The following is a 17,526-nucleotide window of genomic DNA, read 5'->3' as shown; positions in this document are numbered from 1 at the left end:
TAGAGATACATACGTAGATACGAACATACGCACATGCAACCGCGCCGAGCTGAGCTGAGCTGCGACTAAAATCGCCCTTGAAACGCTGACAAACCGCTCGAAATGGTTTTTCACTTTTATTGTTTTTTCTCGCTGCACTTTGGCGAGCGTATTAGTTAGTTTGAATTGCAACGGGGGACCAGTCGGTCTGGTTATGCCATAAAAACTAATTTTTTATATAGCCTATCAAAGTAATAGCAATAAAGAGCCAATAAAACACTGGAATCCAACGAATTTCCATTAGCATCAGTTCAAAAGGGTAAATTAAAGACTAACTTTATAAAAGTGATCGAAATGAGCAGTGGAAAATTATAAATTATTTTATAAGTTTAATTTTTATCAACTGGCCATATTTTTAGATATATGTTTATGCGCGCATATAAACTATAAATACAACATTATTATATACTTATACTTGTTAAAAATTAAGTTTGATTACTTTGACTAAAGAATTTTTATCCCCCATTTATTCTGTCCTCCAAGCGACTTACAACCAGATTTGGATTGGGTGGACAGTTTGACGAGTTGTGCAGCGCCTACACTTGAGTGCGGAGTCGAGAGCATGGATTCTTGGCTTCGAGTCTTGGATCTTGGGTAGTGGGTCTTGACGCAGTCCGGTGTTTCTGGTGCACAAGCGCTTTAAGTTCAATGCAAACGCGATTGGTGACCAAATTGGGAGGAGGCAACCCAACCGGACCGGGCAACGAAAAGCGAGTTGCCGGCTTTGCGTTCAGAGTCACAGTCATAGTCCAATAATCATCAAATGTAAGCCGAGTGTAATTAAAAGCCAATCGTTCCAAGGTTATCCGCACGCACACACAGCCCAATAATAATCCGCCTGCCAGGCACATTAATAATGAATTGGTATCTTTGATTAGGCGCGGACTCGTCAAGAACCGCTGAAAGTGCTCAACTTAAAATTGATAAATAATAAATCTGAAAGGGAAACTCCCCTTTGATGCCTGACAGGTTCAAGCCAGCTGGGAATTATAATTGGTTAGCGCTTGACTTTGATGACTTTAAAGCTGCAATTGGCATAAGAGATAAGTTTGCAAACGGCGGCTTATTCGTAATAATTTGATTTAATGTTTAATGTCTTTAATGCTTTTATGATTTATATCTGATAGTTTGATATTTATATTATTAGTTACTAACCTTAAAGTTCCCCTTATCTAGCATCGATGGCTGTATCCCTGCAAGAACCCATCATAAACTCGGTCCCTGTTCACTTCCTTCCACATTTCGTTTACTTAGCAAAGGAATTAATCGACATTTAGATGTTTACAATATAGAATTATGTACAAAACATAAAATAAAGCGCTACACACGGAGATGGAAACGGAAGTAAAGGGAACGGGCAGAGGATCGGGTCGCGGATTAGGATCAGGATCGGCAAGGTCCAAAATGCAATGCCAGAGAGTCTTTAATGCAAAGTATAAAAAAATTCAATTACATCTAGGTTTGAGCCACGCGAGGAGCTGCCGCAGCAGGAGGACAGAACGGGAGCCGAGTTTCCGACTAACTAATCTCGTACTGATATGCATCGTCCGAGTCCTCGCCACTGGATAAGTCCCGCTTACGACGCCGCTGCTCCCGCTTGCTGAGCTTCTTGGCGGCTGGCGCCACTTCCGGTTCTGGTGGCGCAAGGGGCTCCTCCTCGGGGAGCTCTTCCTCGATGGCGGCCGCATCCTCGTCCGGGTCGTTGGCCTCCTCCTCGGCCCGCTTCTGCGTCTTGACCAGCTCGCAGAGATATTTGTAGCGCACCAGGCACTCCTCCTTGGTCTTCTCCGGCACACTGTTGGCGATCTTCTGCCAACGGTCTCCGCCGGCCGTTTTTCGGTACTTGACTATCGCCGCCTCCAGGGCGCGCTGCTGCTCTTGCGTCCAGTTGGTCTCCGGAATGAGCATGCTCTTCTCAGCCGAAGCACCTGCAGTTGCAGCCGCCTTCTTCACTTTTTCCTTACGCTGCGCCTGCTGGGACTCCTGGACCAGAGCCTCGGCCACGCTGTCCGTTTGGCCGGGAATGCGGTAGCCGTTCTCTTTCATCTTGGCCGCCATGAAGGTCACCTCCTGAACGCTGCGGTTCATCGATTCGGCGATGGTGTTCCAGCGGCTGCCCGCTCCGCCTGGATACTTTTTTACCAAGCGAATCAGCTCGGTAAGATCCTCGTCAGTCCAGAAGCCGCCGCTCACCGTGCTCTAAAAGTAACAGCATGTTATTAGTAAGGTTTTAAAATTACTGGGAAACATGGCTTTATACCTTCTGGGAAGCTGGACGAACTGCATCGTCATCGGTCATTTCACGCGCCTGAATCTGTGAGTAGCCGCGCAACTCCTCCTCGGTCTTCTCTGGAGCCTTGGTGTTCTGCTTACGCTTGCGCAGGTTCTCCTTGTGCTCCTTGCGCAGACGCGCCTGCTCCTCGGCCTCCCGCTCTAGTTCCTCCTGACGACGGGCGGCCTCCAGCTCCCTGTGGTTGCAAAGAGGATGAATTAATTAGTTGCTTACTACAGTAAACGTTTCACTTGTTGGCTATTCTACGCCAATCGAATTTGAGTACGTTATCTGTGGTCATATCAAAATACAAAATTCTAGGTGTTTCATTTGATTATCTCGCGACACAAAGACTGACTGTATTCATTCTTCGGAACCTATCAAATGATGCAAGTCATCCCAAGGTGCATTTATGAGTAGATTTTTTTGGAAGCAACAACTGTAGTTGCATAATGACATATAGTTTTCCTCCTTTCTTTCTCAATTTCAACTTAAATGAGAAACTACCCAACTTGTAATACTAAATATCACTCTGCATGCAATGAACTTAAGAAAACCACAATGAAAGCACGATAAGAGTGGCAAAGTAAGTTATCAAGTTCTCATACAATACAAAACTAGAACTTGGTTCCGTTTTTGCCTAATAAACTAAGAACCTTCGATATTGAACTTACTGCCTGCGCTTCTCCAGGGCCAGTTCCTTGAGCTCGTTGGCCTTGCTGAATCCGTTCTTGATGGTGCGTGGCAGGTTCCACAGCGCCAAGGGGATCTGGATGGGCAGGGTGTTCAGGAGCGAGGGCATCGGTATCTCGCTGAGGATCACGTCCATGTCGATGTTCTTGTTCTTCTTCTGCAGCTTCTTCAGCTTGGTGCCAAAGACCTGTTCGGCGGTGTATTTCTTTTCGAGATAGGCCGCCCAGGCGAATAGATACTGGCCCACGGTGGTAATCAGGAACAAGATGAAGGCGCCCTCGTAAAGGCCGATCTTGCGCATCCGTCGGTAATAGTAGAGGGCAGACTTCCAGTTGGGCATGCCCTCCTTCAGCACCCGGTCGTACTTCTCACGGCGCGAGGGATCCTTGAGGACCTCGTAGATGGAAACGAGATTGCGGAACTGGATGTTGGCATCCTCAGCCGGATTCTTGTCCGGATGCAGGACAATGGACAGAGTGCGGAAGGCTCGCTTCACCTCGGCGCCCGTTGCCGTTTGGTTGATGCCCATGAACTCGTAGAAGTTGCGGTTTACCTCCTCGACCAAGTCAAAGATCTCCAGTTCCTCCGAGTGCCAGGCGCTGGCGCCAGTGGCGCAGAGCACCAAGAGGCCGGCCAGCATCAGCTCCATACGCATCATCGTCGTTGTCCAAGTTCCAAATCCAGGTCAGGTCCAAATCGGAGTAAAATCCAAATTTAATGCGGCAGACCCACGCACGCACCACACATACACACACACGCAAGCAAACACGGACGGGCTCAGCTGGAAAGTGGCAACGTCAGCAGCCGTCGGACCAGCGTTGCCACCACTCGGAAAGGGTTATTTAGTTATTTGGCTATTTAGCCAGATTTTAAACTAATTTACGAATTTCCGTTAAATTGCCAATATAATTTACTTCATTAATTTTGTAACTATTATTTGGCATAGTCAATGCCTATTAATAATTATTTCTTTTAAATATTTGAAAACAGCTAATTTGTGAGCAAAATTTGCGTATAATATTCTTTACTGGACAATATATTTTTATTTAGACTAGAGCTAACTTTACATTTGACAAGTTCTTCCCCAAATTATAAAAACAAATATTTTTTTTGTACCCAACTTTGTTTTTAGCTAGATACATTCTTTTCACCTGTTTCTAACCAAAACGCCCACCACTGACGACAGTTATCGATAAGTTATCGATGGTGCTTCACTTGTGCAACTAAATGAATAGAGGCGACGCGACGTTTCAATCTTATAAGAATAGGGAATAAAGCGACAATGAAGCTGCTCCATGCGCTGTGGCTGCTGAGCAGCCTGCTCCTGGTTTCGAGCCAGCAGAATCAAACAGCTAACTCCGCCACCAAGGACGCCCCTGTGGTGGCCAATGCGACGAACGTGACGGCCAAAGTGATTGCAGGATCGAAATCGGAAACTGGATCTCCGGGAGCTGCCAGCCAGCTGGTGCCGGGTAAGGATGCAGCCGTGTTGCAGCCGGAAAAGGACTCCAACAAGACGACCACGGCAGAAAACGCAGGCAAGACCAAAAATCTCACGAGCACAGACACAGGCTTGCCCCCCGTTCCTTTGGCCACTTCCAAGCCGGCTGTGGTGCAAAAGGTGGCCAAGGAGGCAACCAGTACGACCTCCACCACATCCACCACCACGACGACCACCACGGCCAAGCCAGCTGCAGGATCAGCCATTGTCACCGAGGGCCAGTCCAAGAAGGACGTCACCAAGCCGAGCAACTCCTCCACCAATGGCGCGGCAACATCCTCGAGCAACAGCACCAACAGCGCCACCACCAAAACTCCCAATGCAACCATCATCGCAACCACGCCAAAGCCGAAGAAGCCGACGGTGGTCTGGAGCACCGATATACACCAGGAGGGGGAGGATATGGCGGAGCTGCAGAAGAATCAGGATAAGCCTGGTACAAAGGGCGGTCCCGCCCAGCTACTGGCTACGCCTCCGGAGCCCATGGTGCAGGGGCTCACTGGAAGTAATCTTGCTGATCACGGGGACAACGGGTATGTGGTGCCTATTGTTACCGTGCTGCTGACCGTTCCACTGGCCATCGGTGTGGTGACCATCATGTATCGCCGCTTCCGCGACATGTGGAGCACCAGGCACTACCGCCGCATGGACTTTCTGGTGGACGGCATGTACAACGACTGACGAAGACGCGGACGACAGCCAGGCAGCAAGGGCGGCCACTTCTCCGGGTGCTCCTCCACCTCCTCCGGCGCCCTCGGATGATTATTAGTTGTTTAAGTTATACACGACTGGATGTGCTTGCATTCAATGCAAGGTCTCCGGATCGAAAGCAGAGTGAGAGAAGCGGAGAGCAGAGGAGGCGGTAGAATGACGACACAAAACTATGATATTGCTCAGTCAATTAGAGGAGAAGGAGAAGGAGAAAGGGATTCGCTTTGTAGCGTGGCTAGGATACCCTTCCGAGCGGCCAAATTGAATTTAAACCAACTGATTTTCGACACTAAATTCGAGTGGACTCTTAAGTTTAAGCATTTGGATTTTTGTCAAGCATTTGTTACCAATCAAATTGATACCGACACATATATATATTTATATATACCTACTTAGGCTGCTGTATATCGAAGGCTGCGACCAATCGCATCGAACTCTCAACCATCAGCATCAGCGCAATTAGCAATCACACATTTACTCCACAATCTAGCCGTAATGTGCCTTACGAATCAGCTCTATATACATATACACCTCTACACATGATATTCTCCATCGACGATGCTTTGGGGTGATTTCTTCGCATTTACTTTACGCAACCAAGCAACACTCACTTAAAAAAAAAAGCAGCAGAAACCAAAAATCACAAGCAATCGGCCTGAAACAAGCAAATTTATTGCATTACCATGTGTATATACATGAATATATATACAAACATATTTCTTATTGTTACCAATATAACAACTACAATAAAGCAAAAAGGCGTCAAAAAATGAAATACGTGGAAATGGAGTTTATTTTGAAGAACCATGGGGATTACTTATTACTTAATTATGCTTACGACATAAGTATTCCTTTTTTTTTAAACAAAACCGATTGCTTATTCAGCAAAATGCAAACACTCGGAATAATACTACGTTGAAATGATAGAAATTAATTACAAGAAAATCATATTTTTCGCACAAATGAAAGACATACTTTTGTGAGTTTGGTAAATATTTAAATGAAACAGTTTTGTAAAAACTGTAAACAGTATTGGTAGTTAAGATATAGAAAGAGCATTTCTTCTTGGCTATACTTTTTTACTTTTAGTGTAAATCATGATTTATGCCTACCAGCCTTGTGTTTTCAAAACGCTTGCACTAAATCTTCTGGTTAACCCATTAATGTCTTCATTTATGCTTTATGGACGGGAACACACAATCCACACCATTCCAACACCTCCACTGGCCATATTCCCCGGGAGATTCGAGAGCCCCAATTGTTGTGCGTCCGAAACTCTGACCTTTGGTGATAATAGATCACCAGCGCCTGCTCCTCGCGTCTTGATTTAGACAAATGGGGGAACGAGGAGACTCCACTCTGCAGTGGGCATCCCACCTCCAAATGGGCATTCCACCCGAGATACAAAATAATGTTAGATGCCCGAGAAACTGCCGAATGCGCTCAATGAAGTGGTTTATAAATGATCTCCATCTGCGAAGTTGTTCGTACGTTGTTGCCATAATTTAAACAAAAAGAACCAAACTACCAACAAAACGATCCATTGCGGGTGCGCTGGTGTGTGCTGGGAAATTCGGAAAAGCGGGAAAATCGTTCGGCCACGAGAATGTGTGAAATGTGCCGAACTATTGCCGCTGCCACCGTTCTCACCTCTGTCTAGGATACAGTTTATAATACCCAACCAAAAATAGGACCCAGGGTATGTTCGTTTGTGGTATATTCAAGATTTAAGAAGTAGCTAAATTTAGTTAAAAATGTGTATGTGTTAGGTAATTATTAATATTATAACAACATTACAAATGGGTAAATAATTAAGAGTAAAGGAATGTTCCTTTAAATACAAAATTAGGATTCAAGTATTTTGGTATATGATAAAGTACCATTAAATATAAAAGAACTATGATATTCGGTGTATATGAATGGAACTTAAAAAGGATATTTTGGGTTTGCACTTAACGTATCTCTGTAGTACAAATTAAAAAACATATGGTATCTGCTAGTCGAGACATCGACTGGTATGTAGAATAGTTTGATATTTCCTGTCTTTGCCTCTGCGTTTGGCTTTGTTCATTCTTGGCATGCTCATTTTAAAACGTGCGCTGGACGCGTGCAGTTCTCCAGTTCGACCAGTTTCCGTTTGAATACCCGTGGAGTGGCCAGCGATTCCATCCAATCCAATCCAATCGTATCCGATCCGATCCTATTCGATCCAAGTCTGGAAGGTGTCCTGCCGAAATGCATCCTGCCTCGCCGCATCAGCACCGCGCCCGCCTGCACGTCGGCTCGCCAGGATCGGGTGGCATACAGGCCTCCTCCTCCACGGAGACCTTCCCGCTCACCCCGCAGCACCAGTCCTCGCAGCATGCGGTCCACATCCCGCCGCCCCCCTCGCTGCCCTATCAGGGACTCAAGACCTGTAAGATCCTTAATCAAAAAATTAAAAATCATAAGTATCAATTCCAAAAATATGATCAGTTCTCTGTAGAATTTGTGTTGCACCTTGTTAAAAACGATCTACAAGTGATGTAGCCATATAGAAACCAATAACAAGATTTTGTATCAATTTGATTAGGGATCAAGTTTAAATGATATTACATGTATTATAACCCTACAACTTTTGAAAAGCTTAAAGAAACGATTATGAGTATTGATTACTTTAATGAAACACCATTAATTACATTTACTTGGCTTTCGATGGCCACAACCTAATTAATTCTAGCCATTTGGTAAGCGAATCAATGAAACATTTGCAGTGAATGATTAAAAAGTGAATGAAATAATCGCAGATGCCCCCCACGCGTGTGTGGCAAGACTTCCTTGATATCTGGACCGGATTTCCAGATGCATATAACCGAATTATTCGCTCGGCGATTTGTTTAGCTCATAAAAGTACACGCACATTGACTGCCAGATACAAATAGTTTTCCCCATTATACCACCGCACACATGACCTCACACCGAACGCTCGTGTATCTGAATAATTCATAATTCATAATTCATAAATCGGGCAAATGTGCGATTAATGCGAGATGCGATATAGATCATAATCGAGGCGCGCGAGGTGAGTCAGTGAATCGAATCACTCGTGGATCGGAGAAATGGATCTGAATCGACTCGTTGAATCGTATCCATCCATCGATCGATCGATCGTGTCGACCACCTATGAAGTATGCAATATAAACTGTGCGCCGACATATGAAAATAAATAGAGGCTATCGGCGTGGACCGGTACGGATCAGCGGTACGGATCGTACGGATCGTATGGATTGTACGGATCGTATGGTCGAAACTCGAAAGATAAACAGAGCGGCGGCGTACTCAACACCCCGAGCACGGGCGTAAACATGGCCAGTTGTGGGGATCTGGAAGTAAATACATATAGTACCTCCGTGGGGGAAAGGCAAACACAGAAATTCGAAATCAGAGATCATATTCAATGTCTGGTCCATAGCCATAAACAAAAATGCCCAGCCATGTACATAGTTAGTCAAGCATAAAAAGCCAAGGCAGCCCGTTGTTTGGTTGGATATTTATGGAACTCATGGCATTTGTACTAGATCAAAAGCAATTTGTACAAGTTAATTGCCCCAAAAACAGAACCGTGGAATATGCTGGCGCAATTGAAACAATCAGGCCGATCACCGAAGCCACTTTCCATTGTAAACAAACAAACAAGCAGCAAACATTTCGAAAGGATCATAAAATAAGTGATTGGAAAACAAATTGTTAGGTCAGTCACTTCTCAGCTTTCCCTGCAGAGAAAATCCCAGCCAATTGCCAATCCTATGTACATATATGTAACTAAAACTTATATCTTTTAGTTTGTCCACTTGTTGTAATCTTAAATTGTTTATCTAATACATATGAGCAGTATCAGGGATCAGTTTACATTTTATGGAGCTCACAAACGTTCTAGGAATACACAACATTTTACGCGAATTCTTCAGCACTTGTTGAATATGATGAGTGTAAATATGATGAGTGTATATATGATAAGTGTATATACAATGAATATTGTGAGTTAAGACTTACGTATCAGAAAGTTAAGCGATAGTTATGAAAAAGTTGTTTAGATAAAGTTAGATTCGAACTGGTACCCATTTTCATAACAAACAAGTGGCGCTGATACTAATTGTTTATCTACTGAGAAACTCTTATAAAATTATGAAAAAGTTTATAAGCTTACATGTTGTTTCTACATCGGCATCCTTTTCAAAATCTTGCAGCTGAAAACGATGACATGGGCTGCGTGGAGATCCTGGCCACGGTGGTGTCCGTGCTGATCATGGTGCTGACCTTCCCCATCTCGGTGTTCATCTGCTTCAAGGTGGTCTCCGAGTACGAGCGCGCGGTGATCTTCCGGATGGGTCGCCTGCGCAGCGGCGGAGCCCGCGGTCCCGGTGTCTTCTTTGTGCTGCCCTGCGTGGATGACTACTATCCGGTGGATCTGCGCACCGTTTCCTTCGACGTGCCGCCGCAGGAGGTGCTCTCCAAGGATTCGGTCACGGTGACCGTGGACGCGGTGGTCTACTACCGCATCAGCGATCCCCTGAAGGCGGTCATCCAGGTGTACAATTACAGCCATTCGACCAGCCTCCTGGCGGCCACCACGCTGCGCAATGTGCTCGGCACCAGGAATCTCTCCGAGCTGCTGACCGAACGCGAGACCATCTCGCACACCATGCAGATGTCCCTCGACGAGGCCACCGATCCCTGGGGCGTTAAGGTGGAGCGCGTGGAGATGTAAGTAGCCATCATCTCCATCTCCATCCATGATGCATGATCCATGATCCATGATCCGCAATTGCAGCAAGGACGTCTCATTGCCCACTGCCCTCCAGCGGGCGATGGCCGCCGAGGCGGAGGCGGCGAGGGAGGCGCGAGCCAAGGTCATCGCCGCCGAGGGCGAGATGAAGTCGTCGAGGGCACTGCGCGAGGCCTCCGAGATCATCTCGGCCAGTCCATCCGCCCTGCAGGTGAGTCTCCCAACTGAAGCAAGGACATTTGGTTTCATTCACTCATCCCATTTCATCATCCCATTCAGTTGCGTTACCTGCAAACCCTGAGCAGCATTTCAACCGAGAAGAACTCGACCATCATCTTCCCGCTGCCCATGGAGCTGCTCACGCCCTTCCTGAACACCCACGCCCACTCGCAGCAGCTGCAACTGCAACACCAGCAGCAGCAGCTGCAACAGCAGCAGCAACAGCAGCAACAGCAACAGCAGCAGCATCAGCAACACCAGCAACATCCTACAGCGCCTGGGACGCCCCTCCATCGTCACCAGCACCAGCACCACCAGTGACGCTCGATGTCGGTGCTGCAGCCATATCTGGAGGCACTGCATCGCTGCGAGCTGCAGCGGCAGCAGAAGCAGCGACGGACCGGAGCGGCTGCAGCGAGAGCAGCGGATGACGATGACGATATCGTGGGTTTCCTGCTCTAGTGGAACGGCGGCAGCAGCGACAGAAAGCGGAACTGGCCGGAAAAGCCCGGAAAATGAGTCACCAAAAAAACTCCAATTACAAGTGCCATGGAATTATCAAGATTTTGAAGAGTTCCTGACATAATTCGGTTTAAAAATAATTTTTTTTTGTTAGAATTTATTCTAATATGTCTCGAAATAGTGAAATATTTCTAGTTTTTTGTCCTTCTTACTTCGAAGAGTCGAAGAGAGTTTATGATGAGACGTTATCTTTAAAATAACCAATATTAGTTGTTGTATCTTAAGAGTTAATATTAATTAAAACCGGGAAAAGGCTAACCATTTAAATAAAACAAATAATGATTTAAGCACCCAGTATTTTCCGTTCTTCCCCGTTCTCGAAACACCAAAATTTACATTTATATATTTATATTTGCTCTTCACTTATCTAAATGGCGCAGACAAACGACTTCGATTTGCATGCCACTTTGACGAGTGTGGCAGATAAGCTCCTCAGCGCAAATGTGACCGAAACCAGAGTTGAGTCACCACCAATGGCTTCAATGGCTCCAGTGGCTAACCCCGTGACCCCCAATCACAGCTGCGTCTTTATGCGCCAGCCGAGATAACAAATTGATTAAACACTAAACGTTCTTGGGCGTTCCGATGGAGCTTTCTCAGCTTTCATTGATCGCTGGGCGGAATAATCTAGAAGTACGCCTCCAGTTGGCAATTCTTTCGGAGCAGTGCAGTGAGTCATCCGGTGACCCATGGCGCTCGGCTTACAGAGATTCCCCGCTCTTGGTGATTCCCCGCGTGCGGTTACACTGCATGAATAATTGCGAACAGATACTTGTGCAGATACATTTACAGATGCATTTGAGAGCTGTAGTGAAAGATAGTTATATACTGCTTATGGCATATGCTATACTTTAGATATGCAGGAGTAAGATAGGATCTGATCTTTAGGCAGCAGAAGTGATTTGCAGTGCTTGATTTCTTTCAATGTGCCCTCGCATTTGAGCCGCTCGGCAGCGCAGCGCAGCGCAGCGGAACGATAATGCCTCGCATTGGCGATACTTCGTATCTGGGAGAACGCAGTGCGCTCTTATCACGTGAGAACGCTTTTGGGCATTTCAATTCTGTTTGGCTGTTTCTGTTTGCGACAGTTTCGAGTCCATAGCTGACCGGAGAGGCCGAACGACCAGACGCCAGAAGCCAGCGACCACAGAGCCAGCCATGGAGCCGCATCAGGATTCGCCCGTGTACGCCAACTACGAGGACATGCGCAACTCCGGTCCGGCCAGCTCCACCGCCTACATGGTCAACATGGGCTCCGCCGGCATGGCGCCCGAGCCGGCACTTCGAGTTCCGGGCACCACGCAGCAGTACCGTGGATTCAAGACATGTAAGCGCGCCACATCGATATAGCCATAGATACATATATACATAGATGCAGCAGCATGATAACCATCCAGATCTGAGTAGATCGTTTCTGAAAATGTAAATACACTCGGTTTTAGTTGTTAGCCAGCCATGTTGAACAATGAACCCCCACCGATTTAAACTTTATTTGCTGTCAAGCGCTAATCACTTGAGATCGATTGAGATACCATTTCTTGGAATCGCTGGTTCAGATAAGATTGCAACAGCGATTTGATCGCGTGAGAAGTTGGTTTTCAGCTCAAACAAAATCAATAATCAATACTGGATTCGGTTAATAGTATTCACTAACAAAAAGGACTTATGATTCATATCGGTAGATAGAAGTTCTAAAAATACAAACATAATGGACTATCTGTCGCGTTATCAGAGTAGATTGTTGTTTCAAGCTTTCTACTTACCGGAGTAGCAATTCGATTGTCATCGGAACCCCAATCCCATCTAATCCTCAATTAATCCCTACATCAGTCTAGCTGCAATTGGCCATTGAATTGATGTTTAAGTCGTAGGAATTTCTATTGGCCTCCAAGATAAGGAACTAATTACGGCTGCTTGTTGTTTATCCGGTTTATTTTTGGTTCGTATTTGTTGGCTGTTATCTTTCCACTGCTTTCTCTCCCCAAAGTTATTTAGTCCTTTCAATTAGTGTTTTTAGAGTGCAATCATAAGCAGGCATTCAATGATAGGGTGGTCTTACCGGAATTCGGACAAAGACGGTACTTAGAGATACCCGGACTTCCTCTTGGCCATCGAACTGAAGTGCGCTTATCTTGTGGGCCTTTCTTCCGGCCCAATTATATAGTTGGGCTTAAAATATTTCAAGTTTTCCCCACATCTATTTGCAGCGGAGAACGAGCCGAGGGGCTGCATGGAGTGGGTGGTCACCCTGTTCTCCGTGCTGATCTTCATCATCACCTCGCCCATCGCCATCTTCATCTGCTTCAAGGTGGTGGCGGAGTACGAGCGCGCGATCATCTTCCGGCTGGGCAGACTGAGCGGCGGAGCGCGTGGTCCCGGCATGTTCTTCATCCTGCCGTGCATCGATGAGTACCGCAAGGTGGACCTGCGCACGGTCACCTTCAATGTGCCGCAGCAGGAGATGCTGACGAAGGATTCGGTGACGGTCACCGTAGACGCTGTGGTCTACTATCGCATCAGTGATCCCCTTTACGCGGTCATCCAGGTCGAGGACTACAGCTTGTCCACCCGCCTCCTGGCGGCCACCACGCTCCGCAACATCGTCGGCACTCGCAACCTGTCCGAGCTGCTGACCGAGCGCGAAACCCTGGCCCACAACATGCAGCATACCTTGGACGAGGCCACCGAGCCCTGGGGCGTCATGGTGGAGCGCGTTGAGATGTAAGTAGCCTGGCATTTGAACCTCCAGTTCCGCATTTCCTCACATCTACGTATGCCCTCCATCCGCTGGCAGCAAGGACGTCTCACTGCCCGTTTCCATGCAGCGTGCGATGGCCGCCGAGGCGGAGGCCGCTCGTGATGCTCGTGCCAAGGTGATCGCCGCCGAGGGTGAGAAGAAGTCTGCCACAGCGCTCAAGGAGGCCTCCGATGTCATCTCCTCCAGTCCATCGGCCTTGCAGGTGGGTGTTGTGCTAGTGAATCCGAAATGAACTGCTGAACACTGATTACCATTTGAATCTTTTGCCACAGCTGCGCTACCTGCAAACCCTGAGCAGCATCTCCGCCGAGAAGAACTCCACCATCATCTTCCCGCTGCCCATGGAGCTGCTGACTCCGTATCTGGCCAAATACGCCCACTTGATGGGCCCGCCACCGGAACTCAAGCCATCGCCGGAGAAGTCGGACAACTTAATTTTAGACGCACAGGCCGCTTGGCCGAAGACCAATCTATGATTTGTATTAAGGACGTTGCAACAGTTTGAAAATATTAATAATGTCTTTTTTTTTTGAATAAAAGTAGTTAACAAAGTTTAAAACAGGTCTTATATCGCCCATATGCTTGTAGCTTGATTCTTCCTATAGTCACAATTACTTGAGGGAATTTCAATAATTGTATTATCATTATTCAAATATTTAAAAGCACCTTGAATTTTACAACATATATATGTTAGCCGGATCTACGTCCAATGCTTGTATTGCTAATTGGGCCATAATCTTTTGAAACCTTGAATCGCCAGCCACGACGAGAACGCGCTGTCCGGGAATCGCGGGATTGAGGTGGTTGCCCAGTTCAGAGGCATCCAATCGGGACACTTTTGCTGTCTCCTTGTAGCGAAGATTGTTCCGCAGCTGAGGGCACTCCTGGGCGCAGTGTCCCGCCTTCTGGCAAGCGGGGGTGTCACACTGCTGATGCGGCAGGTAGAGGCAGCTCCTGTAGTTCCAGAACTGGGCGAACTCAAGCATCTCCTCGCGAAAGTATACATGCTGTAGGTTGCGAGCGCACACCAAATGCCACAGGCGACTCATATCGTCCTCGTTGTCCAGCACCTGCCGGAGCAGCGGCATAGTGGGTGCAATAGCAACTCCCTGGGCGATAATATAGATGCACTTGGCCGGCTGTGGATCGTGTACGTATTGCCCGATGGGACCACGGAATTCCAGCAGATCGTTGGGCTGCACAGCTTGCAGGTGCCGGGACATTGGTCCCTCCGGTTGCAGCTTCACCAGGATGCGAAACTCTTTGGTCATAAAGTCGCTCCAAAAGGGCGAATACGGTCGCAGCAGGGAGCCGACGCGCATCATAACATGGTGACCCGGTGGAATTTCAAGCACGGTGTCCCCCACTTCCTCGCCATCCTCCTCCGCCGCGTGGGCAAAGTGCAGGAGCAGCACTTGTCCATCGGATCCAGATTCCAGCGCTTCCCGTCGCAACAGGCGAAACTTCGTGTAGCTCAGGATCACGTTGCGTTTGCCCGCCAGCAGGACGCGTTTGCTCGGCCGCGGCTTGTTGTCGAGGATGCAGTTGGTGCAGCCATTGCCGCAGCAATCTGAATCCTGCAGCAGATCCTCTTTATCCGGCAAATCCCCAAAATCAGATAACATTTGTCTGGGCCAATCGTAGCTATCGATAGCAGGCTATCGTAACCGAAAATCTGGCGACTTATAGCCAGAGATCTGGCTAGTCGTTGTCAAGCTAATCGCCAGGCCAGGCAGAAGCTATCGTTATCGAATCTCGGGACAGATATGCCAGTCAAAAAAGTGTGTAAATAAAACAAAGAACAGAATATAAGTAGGGAAAGGGGTGAAAGGTTCGGCACCAGGCGCAGAGTACTAACTGCCCCCATTCCACCATAATACAAACCCCTGTCCCGGACGCTGATCGCTTCCAGAAGCGGACGCAGTGCGGCGGGTGCCCACGAGCAACTAGTGTCCAGGTACCAAGCAGTGTCCAGTGTCGCGCTCGCCATTGCCATAGCTCTATGGTGTCCCCAGCAACATGAACCTGGAATCTCTGTTCCGCGACTTCAATCCCTGGTGAGATGCCTCCGACTGCGGACGCCCGGATCGCGTGAGAGTTCAAATCCCTAATCCGCCATGTTCTCTTCCAGCAAATTCATCGTCCACTGCAGCCTGTTCACCTTTGTCACGCTCTTCGCACTGCGCCTGGACAACTTTATAGGTGGGTATTTCTCTGTGGAATCTCTCGAAAACGCAACGTCACCCAGAATAAAAATAGCACGGGAATTTAACAAAATACAACTGGGTTTCCGTTGAACGATGGTTTATTCCCAGCCAAGATCAATATTTTGATTTTAAAATTGGCGTAACCTAGTCTAATCGAATGCCTTTTCCCAGATTGGCCCTACTGGGCGATTTTCACACCACTGTGGATATGGAAATGCACCGCCATCCTGGGCGCAATCGTGGGCGCCATTGTGTGGTGTCGGTATCCCCATTATCGGCTCGAGGGCGACGCCTACACGCAGTTCAAAGCGATGCTCATCTCGCTGGCCCTGCACCTGATCCTGCTGATGTTTGAGCTGCTGGCCTGCGATAAACTGACCTCGGACCGACACCTGTGGGTGCTGGTCTTCATTCCGCTGATCTTCGGCTCGGTGGTGAGTGTGGGCGCCTGTGTGTGGGCCGTCAAGCACGATCGCTCCTTTGAACTGGAGCTCTTCCTGGCGGTCAACGCGCTTCAGTTTGTTTCACTGCCGTTGAAGCTGGATCGCTTTGTCTACTGGAACTGGGACGTGGTGTTCGTGCCCATGTGGATAGTTATATGCCTGAGCCTGGTCAGCGTTTTGTACAACATCATCTTTTGTGGCATCATGATGCGTACGCCAGAGGTCTCGCTGCAGCAGAAGAAGGCGGCATTAAACGCAGCGGTGGGCAACATCTGTACGGTGCTTCCACTGTTCTGCTTTCAGGTGAGTTCTCATCCAGTTCCTTAAGGATTCTGCATTACTAACCCAACTATTCCGCCAGGTGGTCATTTGCGACAAGCTGGACGGCGAGCTGAAGTTCCCGTACATCGTGGTATTTTCGCCTCTGCTCGTTTCCATTATGGCGTTAATCATTCTCAGCTCTTCGGCAAAGGGCGGCAACATGTGGTGGTTCGGCATCCGCAAGTCCTTTAGTCAGTTCCTTTTATCCGCGATGCCGTTCCTGCAGGAGTACGGCAACATCAGTTACCATCCGGAAACCCACAGCAATGCCGCACAATCCATGCCGCTGGACGCAGCGTCCTCGTCGACGAGCATGGCGGCCAGCGAACAGCTGCACGAGTTCGGCAAACACGACAAAAAGAGCAAGAAGGGGGCCAAGAATGACATCCTCAAGCCGGTGGTACCGTTTGTCAGCATCGATCTGCCCGACTAGATATAGACAGCCAGCACAGCACAGGAGCAACAGTAACAGCAACAGCAACATCAACAATAAATCGCAAGAACCACGTAGACATAAGGACAGCCTCTTGGCACGCGCACACGGAGATGCCGCACACCTTTATTCAGGTGTTTATGTTAAGCATTGCATACCCAAACACACTCACACTCACACTCATACATCGGCCGTAGCTTTTAGACTCGTACTGAATTTTAATTGTAAGCCAAAGGCTAACACCGCCCACTAGCATGCCCCCAACTCCAAGCACTCCCATCGTCCGCACCATGCTCCCTTCCACGCATCCGCCTGCATATAATAGCTGTACATATATACAGGTCTTGGCCATACGCTTTCGTTTGGGTTGTATTGTACCTAACCCAGACCCGAATCTGACTCCACCTTGACCACTGTTTGCCCACACAAATTGAAGAAAGCAGCATTCGGAACATTGACTCGTGGCCCTATATATGTGCTAGTATTATATGTTACATATCTCACACCTTGAGAAACCACTTATGTGTAATGCCCTACTATAAAGTGTAAATAATTAACAAAGTACGTGAAAACGAGAAATATACTTAAGTGCTTCCAAAATGAAGAGACGATGAGATGAACTCTCTACCGAAATGGATCGAA

At 47.6% G+C, this 17,526-nt stretch overlaps 6 protein-coding genes across 6 annotated transcripts; 4 read left to right on the top strand and 2 right to left on the bottom strand.

Moving 5' to 3' along the window:
- Positions 1 to 1,263: 1,263 nt before the first annotated feature.
- LOC122623425 (uncharacterized protein F54F2.9) lies at positions 1,264 to 3,874 on the bottom strand. The gene is made up of 3 exons (XM_043802581.1): positions 2,986 to 3,874; positions 2,300 to 2,507; positions 1,264 to 2,238 (listed from the first exon to the last, which is right to left on the bottom strand). The coding sequence occupies exons 1-3, from the start codon at positions 3,660 to 3,662 to the stop codon at positions 1,558 to 1,560; spliced, it is 1,566 nt and encodes a 521-aa protein (XP_043658516.1). The 5' UTR covers positions 3,663 to 3,874; the 3' UTR covers positions 1,264 to 1,557.
- Positions 3,875 to 4,174: 300 nt separating this feature from the next.
- On the top strand, positions 4,175 to 5,991 carry LOC122623428 (cell wall protein DAN4). The gene has a single exon (XM_043802585.1). It carries the CDS (start codon positions 4,287 to 4,289, stop codon positions 5,184 to 5,186), a length of 900 nt encoding a protein of 299 aa, XP_043658520.1. The 5' UTR covers positions 4,175 to 4,286; the 3' UTR covers positions 5,187 to 5,991.
- A 1,289-nt stretch (positions 5,992 to 7,280) lies between these two features.
- Positions 7,281 to 10,963, top strand: LOC122624217 (band 7 protein AGAP004871). Its single transcript, XM_043803691.1, has 4 exons — positions 7,281 to 7,632; positions 9,443 to 9,959; positions 10,027 to 10,192; positions 10,261 to 10,963. Exons 1-4 carry the CDS (start codon positions 7,452 to 7,454, stop codon positions 10,519 to 10,521), a joined length of 1,125 nt encoding a protein of 374 aa, XP_043659626.1. The 5' UTR covers positions 7,281 to 7,451; the 3' UTR covers positions 10,522 to 10,963.
- An 841-nt stretch (positions 10,964 to 11,804) lies between these two features.
- Positions 11,805 to 14,039, top strand: LOC122623445 (band 7 protein AGAP004871). The gene is made up of 4 exons (XM_043802605.1): positions 11,805 to 12,049; positions 12,930 to 13,443; positions 13,517 to 13,682; positions 13,753 to 14,039. The coding sequence occupies exons 1-4, from the start codon at positions 11,881 to 11,883 to the stop codon at positions 13,954 to 13,956; spliced, it is 1,053 nt and encodes a 350-aa protein (XP_043658540.1). The 5' UTR covers positions 11,805 to 11,880; the 3' UTR covers positions 13,957 to 14,039.
- LOC122623446 (NADH-cytochrome b5 reductase-like) lies at positions 13,981 to 15,131 on the bottom strand. Its single transcript, XM_043802607.1, has one exon. It carries the CDS (start codon positions 15,103 to 15,105, stop codon positions 14,155 to 14,157), a length of 951 nt encoding a protein of 316 aa, XP_043658542.1. The 5' UTR covers positions 15,106 to 15,131; the 3' UTR covers positions 13,981 to 14,154.
- An 83-nt stretch (positions 15,132 to 15,214) lies between these two features.
- On the top strand, positions 15,215 to 17,488 carry LOC122625200 (transmembrane protein 185B). Its single transcript, XM_043805190.1, has 4 exons — positions 15,215 to 15,537; positions 15,612 to 15,682; positions 15,859 to 16,433; positions 16,492 to 17,488. The coding sequence occupies exons 1-4, from the start codon at positions 15,500 to 15,502 to the stop codon at positions 16,882 to 16,884; spliced, it is 1,077 nt and encodes a 358-aa protein (XP_043661125.1). The 5' UTR covers positions 15,215 to 15,499; the 3' UTR covers positions 16,885 to 17,488.
- The last annotated feature ends 38 nt before the right edge of the window (positions 17,489 to 17,526 follow it).

The sequence above is a fragment of the Drosophila teissieri genome, chromosome X (genome assembly GCF_016746235.2).
Source record: "Drosophila teissieri strain GT53w chromosome X, Prin_Dtei_1.1, whole genome shotgun sequence".
Lineage (NCBI taxonomy): Eukaryota > Metazoa > Arthropoda > Insecta > Diptera > Drosophilidae > Drosophila > Drosophila teissieri.
The sequence above is the reverse complement of the archived record's forward strand: the minus strand, read 5'-3'. Positions and strand labels throughout refer to the sequence as shown.